Source organism: Peromyscus californicus, unplaced genomic scaffold (assembly GCF_007827085.1).
Source record: "Peromyscus californicus insignis strain IS unplaced genomic scaffold, ASM782708v3 Scaffold_12__1_contigs__length_115047231, whole genome shotgun sequence".
In the NCBI taxonomy this organism is placed as follows: domain Eukaryota; kingdom Metazoa; phylum Chordata; class Mammalia; order Rodentia; family Cricetidae; genus Peromyscus; species Peromyscus californicus.
In genome coordinates, this window is record NW_026294413.1 from 28512772 (window position 1) to 28534291 (window position 21520).

At 33.6% G+C, this 21520-nt stretch overlaps 1 protein-coding gene across 1 annotated transcript in view; it reads left to right on the forward strand.

Moving 5' to 3' along the window:
* The window catches only part of Klhl1 (kelch like family member 1), a 335255-nt gene that overhangs the window by 132669 nt on the left and 181066 nt on the right, over window positions 1-21520 (forward strand). The window contains exon 4 of the mRNA XM_052732608.1: window positions 6454-6650. Within this exon, the coding sequence (XP_052588568.1) occupies window positions 6454-6650 (197 nt within the window). The remainder of the gene's footprint in view (window positions 1-6453; window positions 6651-21520) is intronic.

Here is a 21520-nt window from a genome sequence, read left to right on the forward strand (position 1 = left end):
ACAGGAACCTGCTTTTTTAGCTTTATTCACTCATATGCATGAACTTGGATAGAATATGTTTTATGGGCAGTAAAGTTTTTGATTGTGTATAATGATGCCAAAGCTGCTCCGAAATATCCCACAGAATATCTACAGAAAAATGGAGTCAAGGAGGAAAAGAATAATTGGACTATAAAGATAGCATTGCTTCACTTTTAAATCACTTCAAAACTAGTTAGAGATGATTGGAAGTTCAGATTTCATACACTGAGCATTAGAAATTTTACAGATGAATACTTGAAGATGCTAAAATTGTGTAAAGCTCAAATTACAAATGTATTTTAGGAATAATAATTTGTTATTTCAAAAGTGTGTTGAAAAGTTCATCTTGCAATGTATCTGAAATGTCTCCTTAATTATTATATTGCAGCATTTTTACAGCATATGTGGAATGTCTCTAATGTTCTTAAAATGCAGCCTAGTAAAGTAGGGATATGTAATCTGGCAGAGATCAATAGTAAACCAATAAACCTTTTATTAGAATATGAATGGCAGAGCTCAAATTGAATACTTTGTTCTCTATCATACTGTACTTTTGCAGGGTAAGTTATGACAGGAGTTCATTAAAGTGATGTATGACTCCTTTGCTTTCAAAATATATAGGTCACTAAAATTGACACCCTTATTGCTATTTAGTGCCTTGTTCTAGGTGTTGTTCATCATCCCCCTGACTATAAGCCACTAGAGTTTGTAGCTTATAGATAGCAGTGATGGTTGAGCAGTTTAAAAATTTCCTGAAAACACACTTAAATTACCTTATTTTATTATATGTCTACTATCTTGCATCATTTACTAGGCCCTGAATAACAATATGCTGAATTGCACATGGAACCTATATTTAATCAAGTTTGAAATTTAACACCAAAATGATTATGCTTGGGTATAAACATATTTTTTTTATATGAAGACTAGTTTTCTTTTTGGAAAAATGCTAGAAAATAAGGCTACAATATTGGTTTTACATGTATATATAAACCAAGATACCAGTATTCAAATTTTAATCCCAGATAACAATTTAGATAAAAGAATATATCTGAAAAGGATGAATTTGGGGTCACTGTACTGAGAGGTTGCCTTCATGCACACTTCTGGAAATTTCCTATTGGTTCATCTTTTACATAATCCTTGTACTCTTGAAAATAAACTGTGTTCATCCGATGATAAAGGAAATAGAGTTCTAACAAATATAGGAGGTGGAAATGCAAGGTTACTAATACAGAGTCAGGTCCTGGAGACGACTGATAAGGACAAAGTTCAAATACAGGAAGCTGGACAATAATAGTGGTATTTTTTAAAAAGAAGGGTAGGAAATTAAACTGCCTAACAGCAAACTTTAATCATACTGAAGAGTTAATATATTTGTAAAGAGATGCTTGGGTGCTTCTGAAGTTAAAGTCTTGGTACATGCAAAGGGAATGTTAAGAATGCTTATGCTTACTGCCAACATTTCAGTGAAATAAATATCCATATAAAGGCACTGAGATATTTAATGTTCTTTTTAATATTAAAACATATATATCAATATATTCAGCCTAGACTCTACTCACTAAATTCCTGACAGAATTCTTTATCATAATTAAAAGCAAATCAATGCTTCCTTATTATGAATGGTGTAATTCAAATAGCATGAATTATGCAAGCACATTAGCAGAATACTAATTTTAAACTTAGAGATTTTACTAGGCACTAAACTGCATCCTCAGTATTAGATACTGAGTCTTCAATGACTGATTTTGTGCCTTTTCATTGTCTACTGTTTAAAAACACTGAGTTAATTAATTTTCCTAGAATGCTTGAACAATTTTCATATATAGTATAAAAATAAAAGTAATCAATAAAATCTGGTAGCAATGGTCTTGTTTCTGTTGGCATGTGTATGTGTATATTTACTAAGTCACCACTAAATGTAAAAGTGAATCTTTTTGTTTGTTTGTTTGTTTGTTTGTTTGTTTCATGTGCATTGATGGTTTTGAATGCATGTGTGTCTGTCTGAGGGTGTCAGATCCCCTATAACTGGAGGTACAGACATTTGGGAGCTGCCATGTGGGTGCTGGGAATTGAACCCGGGTCCTCTTAAGGAGCACCCAGTGCTTTCAGTCACTGAGCTATATGTCCAGCCCTGTAAAACTGAAACTTACAAGAATAATTTTGGAAAATATTTTAAAAGTATTCATATTTTGTAGACAGTATGGATTGTAACGTCAGCTCCAGTGGACCTTCTGTTCTCCGTGAATATCCACATGCATGACACACGTACATACACACAAACAACAGACACATACACACAAGTAAAATATGTGTACTCGTGGTTATATGCTGCATGTGTGTTCTGGAAATAAAATCTCTGTCCTCTGGAAGAGCAATCATGATGGAGCCATCTCTCCACCTCCCATCAAATACATCCCTAGAAATAAAAGATGTACATAACTCTTCTCCTTGTACATGTTTTATGGCCAAGGCCAGGAAGGTAAAACCAAGTTGACATTGATGGAAACTGAAGTTCTTGAGAATTCAGAGGTCTCTTAATGTGCTTGACCTCTTCAAAGAATAAACTTTGATCCTCATTGTACTGTAAGAAATTAGAAATACCGTATTATTATTATTGAAAATTAATTCCGTTACTAAAATACATTTCCTTTGCATCCGAACTTTACCTATCACATAATTTTCAGCATCCATTGGACTATTTACATTTCTTAATACTGTGACCAAATACTTGAAACAATTGAAGGGGAGATGAGTTATTGTTTTGCCCAACAATTCCTAAGGGTTACAGTCCATCACAGGAGAAAAATGGCAGAGTTTTTGGTGCTGGAAGCATGTTTCTAAGTCTCCTTCCTTAGACTATAGCAGGAAGCTGAGAAAACAGGGAAAGTCATATAAAAATCAGTAGATCACCAGAGTGGCTTACCTCTGCAAGCCAGTCCCCTACCTGAAGATTTTTCAGCTTTCAAAATAATACTACATGCTGGGAAAGGAGGATTTAAACCTGACCTGGTGGGAAACACTTACAATTCAAACTATAACAGAATTCAAATACCAAATTATAGACTTTCCCTTTTACAAAAAAAAAAAAAAAATACTCAGAAATGGTATGCCTTCAGGGTATACTTTAAGTAAAAGCATAAAATTACATTTCGTCCACATTAACAGTATTCACATTATTTTTAAACAACTTTGAAGTCAAATACTTGGCAGATTTCTGCCTTTTTAGCATCTAAGTATGCTAAATAAAAGGCCGAGTTATAGATATGTAAAGAAATATATCATGCATGAGCTAGCTCAATTTGTGTGCGTTCAAGCTCAGCACTTGCTACTATTCCATTTGTGCCTTCTGGCTTTTAAAAATATTCTCTAGCATTGCATATATTCTAAGTTGAAAAGTGTAAAGCATTTTAACTCTTTGAGACAAATAATGGTAATAGTTTAATTTACTCAACAAAATTCACAATAATTTATCTTAAAATTATTCAATATAGGACTATACCAAAAAATATAGGACTATAGAAAAAGATCATAATAAAATAATCACTCAAAAAGTTAAAACAAATTATTTGAGTATATTCACCTTAAGTATTGATTGTTTAAGGACATAGATATTTTAATCCATTTTTGATAACATACAATGTATTTATGTCTAAGGATATTATTAGAAATTATTGAAACTGTACAATTATAGTATCTTCATTTATATTGTATTATTATCTTTATTTATTAATAAAGAATTTGTACAAACTGAATATATAATCCTAAATAAATTTATGTATATTACTTATATTTCTGAATGAATAAATATAATATGCTTAGTCTGTATAATGTAATTGCAAGAATACGTTTTCAGATATTTTTTAGGAGTTTTAGTGAATTGGAAAATTTGTACTAGTTCTCAAGGAAACTTCTTTGCACTCATCATTTTTCACTTAGTGTAATCATGTCTCTACGTATTGCAATGATTTCTTCCTTATTACTGTGATGTGATTTCTTGAACAGATGTAGTTCTATTTCATTACACATGTGACTGCTTAGAGGTTGTGTCCACTGCTACATAAATCCTATACCATTCATGTACAAAGCTTTATGATAATGCATTCTTCCATTTAGCCTAAGCAGAGGCTTAGTAGAATAGGTAAGTGAGTGTTAGAAGAGGTGAAAGTGTGAAAACATTTCCCAAAGTAGTTATCTGCTGTTTCACACACGCAGGAGCAGCTTTGTTGTTAACCAGGCTTCATGTTCTTTCATTGTGTTCATTTCAGAAAACATTAATGATTGTCATCACTTTTCAGTCATATGCCTCTCCTGGAAAAAAAAAATGACAAAACCTTCTACTTAAATATTTTTTGACTTTTTTTAAAGTTCTGGTTATTGGATTTTTAAGTTTCTAAGAGATGTTGGGCAATCATTTATCAGGTGTATGATTTGTAGGTACCTGTCTAGTTTAAGGTTCACCTTTTTATTCCTCAGATAGTTTTCTTGAAGTGAATTTCATGTAGTCCAAGTTCTTCTGTTCTTATTGGATTACATTTTGATATTTACCTAAAATATTTCATTGATTTAAGGTCACAAGGATTTTCTCTTATTTTTATAGAAGATTTATAATCAGGGTTTAGCTTTTATGTTTATAATCTTTCTTGAGTAAATTTTACATATTATTAGGTTTATACATTGCATTACATGGTTTGTTCATGCTTATTTGATTTATTCAGTGATTATCTTCTTTTAAGCTTACTTTACTTTTTTCTTTTCCATACATATATATGGATTTTTCCTTATTTGCAGAACATTTTGTTCAGTTCCTTTAATGTGTCTGTGTTTATTAGGAGCAGTGTTATTCAGGTTTAATTTCCTTAGCATTTTACTAAATATAAAAAGGTTTTTTAAATGTTTTGGATTGCCTAGGTTCACTGGATCTTCATAATAGTAGTAGGTTGACTTTTTACATTTCCATTACAATGTTTATGGAATGTTGAATATAATTAAAATGGATGTTGATATAAATTTTGGATGAATGAAACAGTAAAGCATTTATCTTTTAAAATCAAAACTCCAACTCTTACAGTTAATAGTATAAGTAGAAATTCCCAACGTTTATATCTGAGTACAAAGGCTTATGAGATAACTCAGCAGACATTACTTATGGTTGCACCAAATGCCCATAATTTATTATTACAAAAAGAATATAAAGCACACTGAGGAAGAGACAAAGTCCCATCAGATGAATTCAGAGAAAATGAGGAACACTCTCCCTTAGGCCCTCATCGAGTGCAAGCCCATGGAACTAAGGATAGTCATTTGTGATGAAATGTGTAAACTCTTGTTAGGCAGGGAGGCTCATTACTGACTCAGTAACCAGAAGTTTATACCAGAGGCTGGTCGCCTAGGCAACCTCTAATGAGAATGAATGAGCATTCTAGACACTCAGACAGAAATGGGTATTCAGACTGTGTGAAAAGTTCAGCAGTTCCTATCAGTGAATAGCAAGAATCCTCCTGAGTCAAGTTCTGAGAACACAGCCAAGTGTCCTGGAAAGTAGATCTTCCCACAGATAGCATGTCAGCTTGTGTGCAAATTCTACTGAGAGAATGTAAAGCTGAAGATATTTATCTCTCTGTTGTTTCATATCAGAGAATCTGAGTTATGCTATAAAAATACAACATCAACATTTATCTGTTTTTCACATCTTTGTTTAGAAAATGTTTCCACTCTCTTGATAACTTTATTAAGTATTTTAGAAAAGAATATATATATATATAAGATAGTATTTTTATATATAAAAACTGTATATAACTAAAAAGTTTGACTTATACTCAATTGTAAGTAACTAATTATAGATTTCAAGATGTCCATACTGTTTTCTCAAATTGTTTTAAAGTATTTTTCATAAATATAGGTATATAGATTATGAATTGTCATATATACATATCAAATATTTCATTTTTAATTTATTGCTTTTTAATAACATTTGTTAAGCTAGTGATTTCAGTTTGCACCCCACTTTCCAGGTTTTCATTCAAGACACAGGTCTGTCATGTGTTTTACGTTTTCCAGCTAGTTGGATTTACATATTACTTGTAACAGCTATGAGAACAGGCCATCAATAGATAAAGGCCAGGCTAAATGTTTTAGATTGTCCCTTCGGCTGACATTACAACAAGAACTTGAAATTCCTTCCATATATTAAATGAAATGTGGCCTTTCTTGTGTAAAGTGAATACAAATACCTCTTATAAATGTGAGTTGTGTATATACAACTGTTCATACACAACTCACAGTAACTGTTATCTTCATAAGAGCTACATGTTATCAGGACAGTTAAATTCCAACATGGTTGAGGGAAAGACACAGGTTAATTTCTACATTAGCCATGTGAGAAATGCTAAAAACTGAGTTTCATAGTTTGCTTTATTTGCACTTTAGGTTGCTTGGAATTGAAAGAAGATACAATTGAAAACCTTCTTTCAGCCGCGTGCCTTCTCCAGCTTCCTCAAGTAGTAGAAGTATGTTGTCACTTCCTCATGAAGCTTCTGCATCCATCAAACTGTTTAGGAATCCGAGCATTTGCAGATGCTCAAGGATGCATTGAATTAATGAAAGTAGCCCACAGCTACACCATGGTAAGGAGATTTAATGTTTTAATAGTGGAATATTACACTATAATATCAAATGATAGAATTATGATGGCTTTCAACAATTAATGATTAAGATATTTTATATGATTGGTGCATTTTCATTATTTGCTATCATGATATGATATTTTATAATCTCAAGGTAAATAATAATATTGTCCTTATTTTAATTTTATGGCATTATTATACTTTATAGACAATATTGAGATGAGTGTTGACTATCTGGGATTTTAAATACTTATCAACCAATTTAAAAAAATCCCATCTTCTCAATCATTCTATAACTGCCACTTCTATCATTTTTTTTCTATATTTTTCTTTTAATAAGTCTGTCATACAATATTATATATATGACAGCTCTATCTGTATTATTTGCAGATAATAATCTCACAGATATAATGGACAGTGTATATTGTTTATGTGCCATGAATATTAATTCACTGATATTTTTTGTTTTAAGACAAATATTTATAAGTAGACAATATTTAGTACTGAATATGTACAATATGTACTGCATAAAGTTAATTTTCTGAAATATTTAAAATTCAAAAGTTTAAGTGGAATGCAGAGCAATCAACAAATATTCTTGAAATCATTCAAGAATATTTGTTGTTTTGCCACAATTCTCACAGATCCTTTAATCAGAGTTAAAGAGATTCTGAAAATCCTTTTAATTGTGTACTTTATTTTTAATTAATTTTTAACTTTTAAATAATTATTAATTTTATGTCTTTGGCTGTTTGGCCTGCATGTGTTTATGTGTACCACTTGCTTATTTAGTGTTGGCAGAGACCCAATGGCAATAGACAGCCTGGAATGGTAACTACAGATGGCTGTGAGCGTCTACAGGCTGGCTGGAAACTGTGCCTGGGTCGTCTTCAGGAATAGCAATTCTTCTAACCACTGAGCCACCTCTATAGCCATGATATGTATATTTAAATGTGATGCTTTTATATTGACAGATTTTTTTCATATTGCTTCCACTCCGGACTGTTTAAGTTCTTACAAAACTCAATACTTATTGTAGTTCATTTGCTAGATATAATTGTTATGTCATACATACCATGAACAGAAATCTCTATATCAATATTGAATAGTAATATATTTTATTTTAATAACTTTTAATGTATTGTTACAAATAAATACAGTGTTCTAGAATATTTCCTTAGCAATTCAAGGGGAAATTATCTACAGTAAGGAAAATAAGATTAGTTGATACTTCTTATTTCAAAACTAAACAGACAAGTAAATCATTTTCAAGTCACTAATGAAAATCAACACACAAAAGTAGTATAGTTGTTAATCTTAGAATCTCAGTATTGCTTAACTGTTATAATTAAAATTTTAAGCATAGTGTAAGATGAAAAGTCAGAGACAAAAGGAGAAGCCTGATATGCTATTCTGTTTTTTTTAATCCTTTGGAAATATTCCATGATAAGGCACTGAACAATATTTGAAATGATATGAACCATTCAAAATCAGTGTAAACAAGTACTTTATCAACCAAAATATTCAAGTCCAACTGCTGTTAATTGAGCACATTTCATTACAGTTGAGAGCCCCAGGCTTAACTTTAGCCAAAGAACAATATGCTGCCATACAAAGAGGCATAATAGTCCCTTCTGGTCTGGTTGGAAGTTATTAATTCAGCAATAAAAATTGTTTCCCTTGCAGCTGCCTGGGATGTCACTAGTTTATTTGATAAAGTAACAATATTTTCATAGTCTTTAAATGAATATTATTTAGGAAAGCATATGTAAAACTAAAGTTTCTAGATATGATACTGTATACTCTGATGCTTCTATGAAAGTTTATATTTTGGACTGTGAATAGATTGTGTTGTGTCACATCTACTGAAAATTAATTTGTTGAAAAAATAGAAATATGAAACTACAGTATTCTCCAATTGTTCATAGTTAATATTTAAGACAAGAAAAGTTATTACACATCAGGCTTTATTAATCTCTTTTTCTTTGGATCCAACACTTGAAAATTAGTCTGCATGTGATATTATAATGTCACATGAATATACTCCCTATCTAATCAGGAGTATATTCTTGTCTAAACTACAGATTCTATGCTTTGAAAGAAAATCTATTTATTTTTCTACTCTTTTATAAACATATTTAGTAGTGCACACTGCCAGATTTCATGCTATTAGCTATAATGACATTAGTGTATGCTCTCTCAAATTATTTATTGAATTTGCTAACACCTATATGATCTAGTTTTTATTTATTTCATAAAATTATTTACAGGTAAACTTTGCAACCCAGACCTTAACATTTTCATTTCTATTTTTGCAAGCTATTAATCTTCCTCCTTTTCCTTAAAATTATCATTCATTTATTTTGAGGCATTTATTGATCATGTGTAAATGATGTTAAACTTTTTACTATAGAAAGTGACCCAGCTTGGCAAGTGGCTCATGTGTAAAATAGAAAATTTTGACTGCAAGCCCAATATTAGACATCAGTGTGAAATAGATTCTCCAATATTAATTTAATCTTTGACTTATGAATGTAGAGACAGCAACAAAATCATTGAAGGAAAGTTTCACTGTATACTCTTAGGTCTCATTTTTAAACACTGGATAATTATGAATACCGTATTTTAGATTTGGTAAAGTGAAACATGACAAAGTCATTTGGATCACTGGGACAGAAATATTTTCATGTGATCTGAATGTGCACTGAAACCCAAAATATAATATCCATAAACAACATTATTTCTCTTTGTTGAATAAAAATAGGCCTTGAAAGTAGCTGTTTATCTGTACTTGATGGAAAGGACTTGTATCAAAAGCAGTCAGATTTGTGTTTCCCATTCTTCATTTTAATTTTAATAGCAAGGTAATCTTTCATATTAAATAGAATACGAAATACAAATTAGGTACTGCAGATACAGCTCAGCAATTAACAGCACTTCCTGGTCTAGGTATAAATCAGAATTTGGTAGGTGGATCCCACATATGATGGTTCATACCTGCTCACTACTTCAGGTGGAGAGGGTTTTATGCCTTCTCTGTCCTCTATGGACTCCTGTACACTATGCACATCCACACGGACATTCACACCTACAGATACAAAAGAGATCATTAAATATACACACATACATAAATTTGGAATTGAGTTTCAGAGGCTAAAGATGAATGGGATTTTCAAAATATAGTTGTTGTTTTGGTCTTTCACTGATGGAATGTCTCTCTAACATCATAACTCCTACTTGGCTTCAAGGTTAGTTCTGCCTTTTGAATGTCACAATGTAAGAATCCTTTCTCCAAATGGCGAACAGTTATCTTTTGCCGATAAAATCATATGTGAAAGAAAAGGGGAAGAAGAACCATTATGCCACACAGGTAGTTGCAAGTACATATGTAGGAAAGTGGAAATATAAAATATGTTTTAACTTAGTCCTTAATGATATAGGCAATGGAAAGCATATTTGTAGGAAAATAAAAATGTTAAGTAACTTCCAAGTGAGTGCTTAAAAGCTATGCCTCTCACTATTATAATGTTATAAACAATCAATTGCAGCTATCAGGAGACTCTTACATAAGAAAGCGTCTGTTCATACTGTTTCTGAGAACAACTTAAATTGCACTGAAGTTTGAAATCATTAGTAGAAATTTCCCCGAGTTTTTCTAGACTGATCTCTCACCCCAATATCTGGCTCCAGGTTTTTTATTAAGAACATTTAGCAATTCATTTTACAAGATGTTTATTCTAAATTGTGTAGGATTATTGAGGAAAATAGATTTGTCAATTACCTGAGGTTGTTATAGCTTTTCTGTATAAGCGTCTTCAAATGTGTTTGGGTTGTAGGGTGAAGGAGAAGAAACATGATTTATAAAAGAGTGGGCTTAGACAAGCCCCCCATCTACAGAATTATGGAAGTTTTTGTTAGAGATTTGAACGGTTATGTTGAGTAAAACATCAAGCCCTTGAAAGTTTTTGAATAATAAACACATCCAACTTTAATTCCAAGAAGAGTAGTATCAGATGGGATTAATGATAAAGTAAATATCTGACTTTTATAAGGAAAGACATGTTTAGAAAAGAAGTAAGGATTTTCCACACACATCTTGTAATAATGGGAATAAACAGAGAAAACGGGTAACATCTGCCTCTATACTGGACACATGAGTATTGGTTGTGTTAGCAGTACTCAGCATATTGTTGTCTATGTAACATAAGCATGTGTTAGGTATTGATATGTTTTCAGTGGTGGAGATTAAAACCAAGGCCTTGTACCAGCTAGATACACTTTGTACCACACCCACCAAGAATTATTTTTAATAATCACTTTATTTCCTACCTTAATATTCTTGTAAGACATGTGTCATGACACTTCTGCAAGTGATAAATGATAGCTTGGGGTCTTAAATAATTTACTCAAATACTTAAGTTTTAATAGAATTGAGTACTATTTTATACATTAATATATATTGTATATATATATATATATATATATATATATATATAATGTCTTATACAAATTTTCTATTTTACCCGATATGTTGATTCATATCTGGTGGCTGTCAGATTAGATTTCCAATTGTCAAGAAGCAAAACATGAATTGCTTCAGACAAATCAGTATTAAAATCTTCAACACAGATGCAAATGAATCACAGAAGGAAGATTCGTTCCTCAGTTAAGTTTGCTTTGTTTTCTTCTAAAGTGCTAGTTATCTTCTTCCTGTGTATTCCATTCTCACTTTCTACTCAGTGTGACTCGTCTGACCTTCAAAACTTCACTAGATTTGTGTTGGAAGCAGAAACAGCAGAAATCTGCCTAATCAGAGCCTACTTTCTTCATCAGTGACTTTAAAAGGCAGAAGGGTAATAACTGGAGCATGAAGCCATCTGAATCAGTGTAACAGTCTCTGCTCTTCAGTCTTGTAGCATTAAGGACACTTCTTATTGCTCACTAGCCCCTAACAGCCATTAGAGGAATTCCTGGGCAAAGGACCAACTTTATTAATATGGTTTCTGCTCATGGTATCCAAATACCTGATACTTCTCAAAGTTTACTGTCTTAAAAGCACACTTTTTACCTTTACCCATAACTCTAATAATATATCATAAACAAGACTTTGCTTTGGAGGAATAAATGGAGTTTAGATTTGAATTCATACCTCTTCCTGTTTACCAAAGTTAAATTCACTTTACTCATGTTTTTCATAGGACTATATACAGTGTACAAAGTTACTACCAAATTATTTAAATTTCTCCTTATTATTCATTATCCACTGTTATTAAATTTTACAATTTCATGTGCATATGTGTACAAGTTTAAGTAAGAATTTAAAATAAAAAACCCAAAAAAAGAGTACTGTTTTTTATTTGTATGTTAATCAGCACTCAACATATCAAGATCAGTGTAGTGTACGATTTCGAGGATTCCTGCTACTGTCATCTAATAATGACAAATACTATGAGGCATGGGCAGCCTGAGCAGAAAGGACCTTCCTTTCTTTCCTGTGATTTTCCTTTGTGATATTCATAGATTGTTTTGCCCTTAAATCAGAATGGCAAATTTAAAAAAAAATAGCATTGCCAGAGTTAAATTAATGACTCACCCATTAACAATCATGGCATTCATTAGATCTGCAGAGCCTGCTGGATCCTTTTGACCAGCAGTATATTAGTTGCTTTTGTAGTTGCTTTTGTATTGCTAAGAGAAGGTTTGTTGTAGCTCATGGCTTAAAACAGTGTTAGCCTGACATGATGAAGATAAGGAAGAGTGGGAGCTTTTGGTGTATGTGGTGGTATTGTGTTCCCCAAAATATTGTGCACCATAATAAACTTATCTGGGTTCAGAGACACAACAGCCACTAGGTACAAAGCCTAGAAAATGGTGACACTCACACCTTTAATCCTAGCATTCCAGAGGCTGAAATCCATCTGTTCAAGGATACAGCCAAGCATGGTGACTCACGCCTTTAATCCCAGGGAGTGATGGCAGAAAGCAGAAAGATATATAAGGCGTGAGGACCAGCAACTAGAAGCATTTGACTGGTTAAGCATTCAGGTTTTCGAGCAGCAGTTCAGCTGAGAGCCATTGGGATGAGGACACAGAAGCTTCCAGTCTGAGGAAACAGGATCAGCTGAGGAACTGGCGAGGTGAGGTGGCTGTGGCCTGTTCTGTCTCTCTGATCTTCCAGCGTTCACCCCAATACCGGCTCAGGTTTGATTTTACTAATAAGACTCTTTAAGATTCCTGCAACAGGTGTAGGCTTCTCACTTTTTTATAACCCGAAAAACAGAGGGTATAAGACCAGCACCTGGGGCAAGACTAAGTATGACTATCAAAGGTCCATTCCCAGTGACCCACTTCTGAAAACTAAGGTCCATTTCCTGAAGGAAGGACTCAGTTCAGGAGACAGACATTCAAAATAAGATCCAATAGGGTATCTTTTAAATTCAAGTCACAACCCTCAATTTATTCATTAAAGGTAGAATTATATTTTATTTTAAAATGTCTTTTATTGTTTTATGTGATGTATGTCAGATATTACAAATAAATAATTATTCATTAACATAATTATAAATAGATCGGTTCACTGAAATTGTTAGAATTCTATAAAACAGCTTTAGCTAATACGCAGTTTTAGCGAAAAGATTCAAATAATCAATTACTCCCAAAGTTTCTAAAGGCATTGTCCAAACCTTTTATCCAGGTATTCTTTAAATATGACTCATGCACCAACCAGTTCCCAACCAATTTCAACCAGTTTCCAGATCATGGCACAGATACTTAGTCTTAGTTTTGAATCCTTGGCCTAGCTTAAGTACGTTTCTGGCTATCTCTTTTAACTTAAATTACCTGTTTCTCTTTGTCTATCTTTTTTGCCTCAGGCTTATTATCTTTCCTACTTCTGTATTTCTTAATTTTGCTGTGTCTCTATGTCTGACTAGTTGATATCTGCCTGGCTTCTAGGCCCGGGTGTGTCCATCATCCTCTTCCTCTCTCATTCTTTTTCTCAAGTCTAGATTTCTCCTTCTCTTTATTCTCTCTGCCTGGCAGCCACACCTATTCTTTCTCCTGCTTAGCTATTGGACATTCAAATTTTTATGAGACCAGTTAGGTGCCTTAGGCAGACAAGATGAAACAGATACAACACATCTTTACATAATTAAACACACATCCTCATATTGCCAAACAAAAGCAGCATAAACAAAAGTAACATACCTTTACACAGTTAAAGTAATATTCTGCACTATAAACACATGTAATGCATCTTTGCCTAGTTAAAATAATATTCCATAACAGCTTCATTATCTTGATTAACTTTTAATACAGTGAAGAGCACTCCATTAAAAGTTTTTCTCTGCCTATTATTTCTTACAAGTCTACAATCCCAACATTAAGGAGGGTGAGGTAAGTGGTTTATGAGTGTTATCTCTGTGTAAGCTATATTGTGAGTTCAGCACAATCTTTAGAAATGAGAAAAAAGAGCAGAGCTGAAAAAACAGGCCTGGAGATGCAGCTCAGAGATAAAGTGTTAGTTCAGTACAAGGTCCTGGAGGTGATCAGCATAGGAATATGATTAAAAAACACCTCTGGATTTTTTAGTAGCTGAGCATAATTATAAAACTAATTTCATTAATTTTTATTTAAATCTATTAACATTTCCCATTCACAGTTTAAAGTTTAGTTCCTTTTAGTTAGCTTTTTAAATTTTATTCATTTTGAAAATACCATATATTTACACTATATATTGTTTTACATTTTATTTGAGAATTTTATACATGAATACTATACTACATGCACATAATTTCCTATTGCAAAATTTGTTTAAGGTGTGCCACAATCATTTATGTTGTGGAATATTTATTTAATGATGCAAAAATGTGTTTCATTGTTTTATGTTGCATGTGTTTGAATCTGCAAAGCTGTGATACTTTGCCTGCTTGAAACACCTGATTGGTCTAATGAAGAATCCATGGCAATAGCTAGGCAGGAGAAAGGATAGGTGTGGCTGGCTTGCAGAAAGAATAAATAGGAGGATGGGTGGTGGTAGCACACACCTTTAATCCCAGCACTGGGAAGGCAGAGCCAGGAGATGCTCTCGAGGCCAGCCTGGTCTACAGAGCGAGATACAGGACAGGTATCAAAACAGCACAGAGAAACCCTGTCTCGAAAAACAAAACAAAAAAAAAGAAAGAAAGAAAGAAAGAAAGAAGAGGAATAGGAGTAGTAATCTAGGGAAGGAGGGAGGAGTAAGAAAAGGAGGAGAGGAGAATGCAAGAGGCCAGCCACACAGACACACAGACACACAGACACACAGACACACAGACACACAGACACACAGCCAGTCACAGAATAAAAAGGAAAGAAAGCTATATAGAAAAAAGAATGGTAAAAAGCCCAGAAGCAAACTTAGTTAAAGAGAAATTGGTGATTTTAGATAGAAAATCTGGCTAGAAACAAGTCAAGCTAAAACTGGGCATTCATAAGTAAGAATATGTCTTCATGTATTTATTTGGTGTCAAAAAAAATAATAACTACATTTTGGCATACCAACATGGAGCCCAAATTTCCACATAGTGCATGAGAAACCTGAAGAAAAAAAGAGAAAAACATCATAAAAAAGATACTGCAATTTTAAGAAATTTTGCCATACTGCACAGCACTTGAACAAATTTTTTGGCAAAAAAAAAAAAAAAAAAAAAAAAAGCCTTCCACAGTGCAGGGCACAGGCATTCCAGAGCATCCCAGTGCTGGAAGGCTGAATGCATTTCTTGGTCACATAGCTCCAGACTGGGCAGTACGGGCTTAAGTCTGGGTTCTCAAGGATGCTAGGAGTGGGGTAGAGCCATCTGCCAAGCCACAGAGGAGGAACCAGCTTAACAGTTTGAAGTTTGCTCACGTGGTTAAAAAAGGCTAAAGTATACACAGAAAAAGAGCTCTACATGGGGGAAAAAATCTAAACAGGTTAAAGTGTGCTTAGCAATGTCTCTAGGTTTAAGAAAGAAAATAAAATGGGTATAGACAATGATAGAAAGAAATAATTATAACATAATAAAGTCAATTCTTTAAAGAGAGAGGGAAAGTGATATAAAAGAAAAAAATGTAAAAATCGAAAATACATAAGGACTCTGGATCCTATGTGGTATTGTGCTGATTTTGAAATTTTTGAATGCTGATAAATAAATAAAAAAAATAAAACACCTGCTTACAGACATGGAATTGTGAACAGGCCTGTGAAATTGAGTCAACCAAGATACTTTAGGGCTATCTAACTTTATGAAAGAAGTCAAAAATACGTTACATTGGGGAGGAGGTTTTGCTTTTGTTTCACAGAAAAGAAGAGGTTGTGAATTCCTTTAGGGTTAATGTGGATTAGGTTTTATCGGGGAGACCTCCTGAATTATGACAGGTGATATATATCAACAAAGGTTAGAGCTGGTCTTCCCAGAATTATGACAGGTGATATATATCAACAAAGGTTAGAGCTGGTCTTCCCAGAATTTGGTCATTATCTCAATTTTCTCAGGGACCCCTTAAGATGCCTTCACCCACAGAGAGTAGGAAGCAGTCTAGAGAACACAATGCCCACATTCCCAAGAGGCGGGGTTGGTGGTTTTTAGTTATTTGGTGGGATATGGATGTTTGTTATCATTTAGGGGAATATAGGAATATAGGATAAAGAGACAACTATTAATATCAGATATTTTGTATTGGTGTGGATTTTTCTATATTGATACAAATTTAAGGTTGTTTTTGTTATATTGTATATATGTTTTTACTATTGATTGCAATATTTGTGCTTGTGAAACTCATTTAAAAGGTAGTGTATAATTGAGACTTGCAGGCCATTATTTAATCTATAATAATGAAACTTGTAGTCACATTAGGTATGTTTTTGTAGTCGAAAGGTTTCTCCAATCCTGCTAGGCCCTGTGATTGGGATGAATCCCTCCCACCTGAGTCCCACAGTCGATTGGCCCCAAGTAAACATGCAGAGGCTCATATTATTTACATATTACAAACTGTATGGTCTATGGCAGGCCTCTTGCTAGCTAGGTCTTATATCTTAAATTAACCCGTTTCTATTAATCTATGTTTTGCCACATGTTCCGTGGCTTTACCGGTCTGCTGGCATCTTGCTACTCCTTCCGCACGGCTGGCATCTCTTCAGAATCTGCCTTTCCCTTTCCTATCTCTCTCCTTGGATTTCTCACCTGCCTCTAAGCTACTTTGCCATAGGCCAAAGCATCTTATTTATTAACCAATGGGAACACCATATACTCACAGCATACAGAAAGACATCACCCAACATGTTTTCAAGGTTAAAGTGGTATAATTCAGATAGATGATTTTTCAAACTCTTCAAAGACCTACAGAATACAGCATTTAATATGTTAATAGCCTAAGATTTTTCATGACAATGAGACACATCTGCTCCTGGCAGCACCAATTTTCTTTAAATAATGATGGTGGGCATTGGAGAAACTCCATGGGGACTTTGCTTTCAATGTGGCAAAACTTGATATTTGGGAAAGGACCTACTCTTGCCTTGACTGCTGACAGTGTGCTGTATGGACTGAACAAGTGGGACACAGGAAAAAGACTGCTGAACCTTGCCAAGACAAGGTAGGACAGTCCTTTGAGATTCCATTTCACAGAAGAGCCTGCCAGATTTTCTGCAGGGCACAGAGGAAAGGGACTGATGAATTTTGCCAATATAGGGTGGAACAGTCCATCAAATTTCCTGCCTCACTGAAAAGTCTGCCAAATATTCTAGTCCTGTAGGCTAAGCACATCAATGATGCAAAGGACATTTGGGTGACTGACCAGTCAGCCAGATGTCTCTGTTTTTAGGTAATGTTAGATCCTTCTGAAGTCTTTGATAGACTTAAAGACTAAATAGTTAGAGTTATAGTTTTACTTACTTATGATGGAAAGTAAATTAGGTATAAAACCTTGAAATCACTAAGATAAGATATATAATGGAATATTTACTCTAGACTTTCTAAATACAAGTAGACTGAATATTATAAATGTAATTCTCACTTGATAAATATTGTTGTATATAGTTTTATGATATTTAATGATGCAAAGATGTGTCGCATTCCTCTATGTTTCATTTGTTTAACTCTGTGTAATGCTCTGTGTTATGTTGCCTGTCTAAAACACCTGATTGGTCTAATAACGAGCTGAATTGCCAATAGCTAGGCAGGAGAAAGTTTAAGAGAGGCTGGCAGACAGAAAGAATAAATAGGCAGAGAAATCTAGGAAAGGAGCAAGGAGCATGAAAAAGAGGAGACGAAGATGGAAGGGTGTGGCCACCCAGACCCATAGCCAGTCATGAAATAAGAAGGACAGAAAGATATAGAGAATAAAGAAAGGTGAAAAGCCCAGAGGTAAAACTGAGTTTAAGAGAAATGGGATAATTTAAGTCAGAAAATCTGGCTAGAAACAAGCCAAGCTAAGGCTAGGCATTCATAAGTAAGAATTAGTCTTCATGTGTATTTATTTGGGAGCTCGATGATGGGCCCCCAAAGAGTGAAAAAAAACCCTATAATTTTCAGCCTAAGTTTTCACTCTCTCCAATCAATCTCAGATACCCCATTTCCTCTCAAATTCATAATCTTTTTTCTTCTATATTTACTGTTACACACACATATATACACATATGTATACATGAATACAGTCTGGTGAGAACATTTTGTGTTGTTTTTATGTTTATATGTGTAGTGACAATCACTCATGTTTGAATCTCTCTTGAGGGGACTCATCCCTAAAGAACACATATTGTCATTGTCTTTTTTTTTTTTTTTTTTTTTTTGGTTGCTGAAATCTCATTCTGTACCATTTTATTTTTAAAAAATATTTTTATTTTATAATTAATTAAATTTTACATATCAGCCAAGGATTCACCTGTCCTCCCTCCTCCTACTCCCCAACCTCCCCCCCCCCAATCCACCTCATTTACACCTCCTCCAAGGCATGGTCTCCCCCTGGGGAGTCAGCCCAGCCTGGTAGATTCAGATGAGGCAGGTCCAGTCCCCTCCTCCCTACACCAAAGCTGAACAAAGTGTCTCAGTATAGGCCTTAGATTCCAAAAAGCCAGCCCATGCACCAAGGACAGGTCCCCATCCCTTGCCTGGGGACCTCCTAAACAATTCAAGCTAATCAACTGTCTCACTTATCCAGAGGGCCTGGTCTAGTTCCATGGGGGCTCCTCAGCTATTGGTTTACAGTTTGTATGTTTCTACTAGTTTGAGTATTTGTCCCTGTGCCTTTTCCAATCATGGTCTCAATATCTCTTGCTCATATAATCCTTCTCTCTCTTGCCGATTGGACTCCTGGAGCTCCACCTGGGGTTTGGTCGTGGATCTCTGCATCTGCTTCCATCAGTCACTGGATGAGCGTTCTATCACCACAGTTATTAAAAATTTATTTTCTTTATTATCTTAAGATTTAAAGGTTTGCAGAGCTGTTGTATGACTCAAATTGGTGCTCAGGAAGAGAATCAATAGAATTTTAAGAACACTTTAAACATGTCCTACAAACATATTAAAATTCACTTTGTGAAACCCTATAGTATATTCTCTATGATATCAACTCATTTTGTTGGAAGAATTCACATCTATACTAAGTAATATTCTTTTAATTTTAGAATACTTTGAAAGGATCCTTTTCTGATCAGATATAGCAGGAGGAAAAAAGGCAAGAATCTTTGCCTCCAGTTCCCTTTGATTTCACCAGGGTACTTCAGGGAACTGGGAACAATAATTTGCTTTCTTTCTGAATGAGAAAAGCAATCTAATTTTATTCACATAATAAAAAAAATCTCATTTTGTAAAATTTTATCTCATAAAAAGCTGTTTAAGAATCATTTGGTTTTCTGATAAGTTGGACACCATAGAGGTTTTTTTATTAAAATTCAATTTCTCTGTTAAGGAATATACTTGTTCTAAATATCTTTAACAGTAATTTTTAAAGTTCAGGGAAGTAGAGGGATTGATTATAGTTCAAAAGAAACTGTAGAAATCAATCTTTGCCTGAGGGGAAACTATTCTGCTGCTTAAGCAGAGGGCAGGATTGAAATGACATCTCTGATTTTTGAAGAAGCCTTTTAGGAACTTAGTGTACATCACACAGCAGTGAGGAGACAGAGACAGTTACTATCCAATCTGCCTCAAAGTCCAGTCTTTGCTAGCTGCATTATAGGACAAGCATACAGCTACATTTTAACACTGCAGGAGGTCAAGAAGTGTACTGATTTGAATATTACCAGTTAACATGCCAATGTGGGTAGGGGAAACTCCACACAGTTCTGCCACTACATAAAGAGCTAGGTTAATGTCTGCTAATGGAAAGAAAATCACTTTCCTTTATAGATGAGCTGCTTCGTAGATCATCTTTTCCTAGTCAATCCTAGATATTGTACATGGCAGAATGCTAAATGGCCTTAGTATATTTATCTAGATTGCTTTTTACAAGTTTCACTATATTTCTGATAAGTTAAAATGTGGAGATTCTGGCACCAACTTTCAACAGAAAAAAATAAAAGTAAAATCAAATTAAGCAATGCATTGCAAACTAAAAATGGCATTTATAATTATTCATAACTACCATTCTTTAATCAATTCTCTTGAGAGTCCACTGGTTACTGGGAAAAAAAAATGAATCTGGGCCAGATAATAAATTTGAAACCTCATGGTTTTTTCATTCTCAATTCTTTAACTATCTTGTTAAATTTATAATCTATAAAATACAAATGCATTTCATGACCAAGTTAATAACTCTTATGTTAATAATATGTTATAAAATCATGCTGTCCTGAGTAGAAAAATATTTCATAATGATACTTGATCAGTGAATGTTTGTGAAGAATGTTTCTTTATTTTCTGTTATTTTGTTTTATTAATACTTAAAGCAATGGGGAATTAATGAAATATAAGCCAAAATCAATAAACTCATAACTTATAAGATAAAATATTAACAGTTTTAATATTTTCACACTGTTGTAAATTCAGAACCTTTCTTTCATTTCAACAAGGAACCTACCAGGCCTCTACTTTCCCTTATGCTTTTCAGCTTCATAGGATTGATAATTTATTTTCCATATACAAAAATGTTTTTATTAATGGAATTTTTTTCATAAAGATCAAATCATACTAAAACATATGGGCATTAAATATTTTATTTCATATTTCATGGTATATCAAGAGTCCTTAAACTTAAAGAATGTCAGTAGTTCATTTATTATTACTGTTTGAAAAATTTTCACTACATATATACAAGCATACATACACACACACACATACATACACTGTATCTACTGATTATAATTTTTTCTTATTAAAATTAAAAATTAATTTGCAGAAGTTTGATAAATATAAAAATGATACTTCCTGTGGAAAATAAAAACCCGTGTGCTTGAAACTGAACCAATTCTACCACACTCTTCTGACTGAATGTGCAGTCTGCACACACATATAAATAATAAATTATTATTAAATAAAATAACACGTTTTGAATTCATTATTTTCTTATTAATCTAAAAAGATGTTTTAAACAATATACTTCCCCTACAATGGAACATCTAGGATGCTACATTTCAAGCCAGATATTACTTCTAGCCAATTCTAAGGTAGGTATTAAGCACCCGTTGACTTGGGAAATTGACTTCGGCCAAACCACAAAAGTCAAGGAAAATTTATCAGTGAACTCCCATCTTAAGCATCCAGTGGTACTTTTCCAATATTCTATAATGTGTTAAGCACGAATGGATTTTGTATTAGAGAGCTCCTTTGACCTTGAATTCGGCATCAACTTTAGCTTACTAAGTAAGCTTGCTATTTACTGCATCTGACTTCTCATTATTTCTCAATTATGCA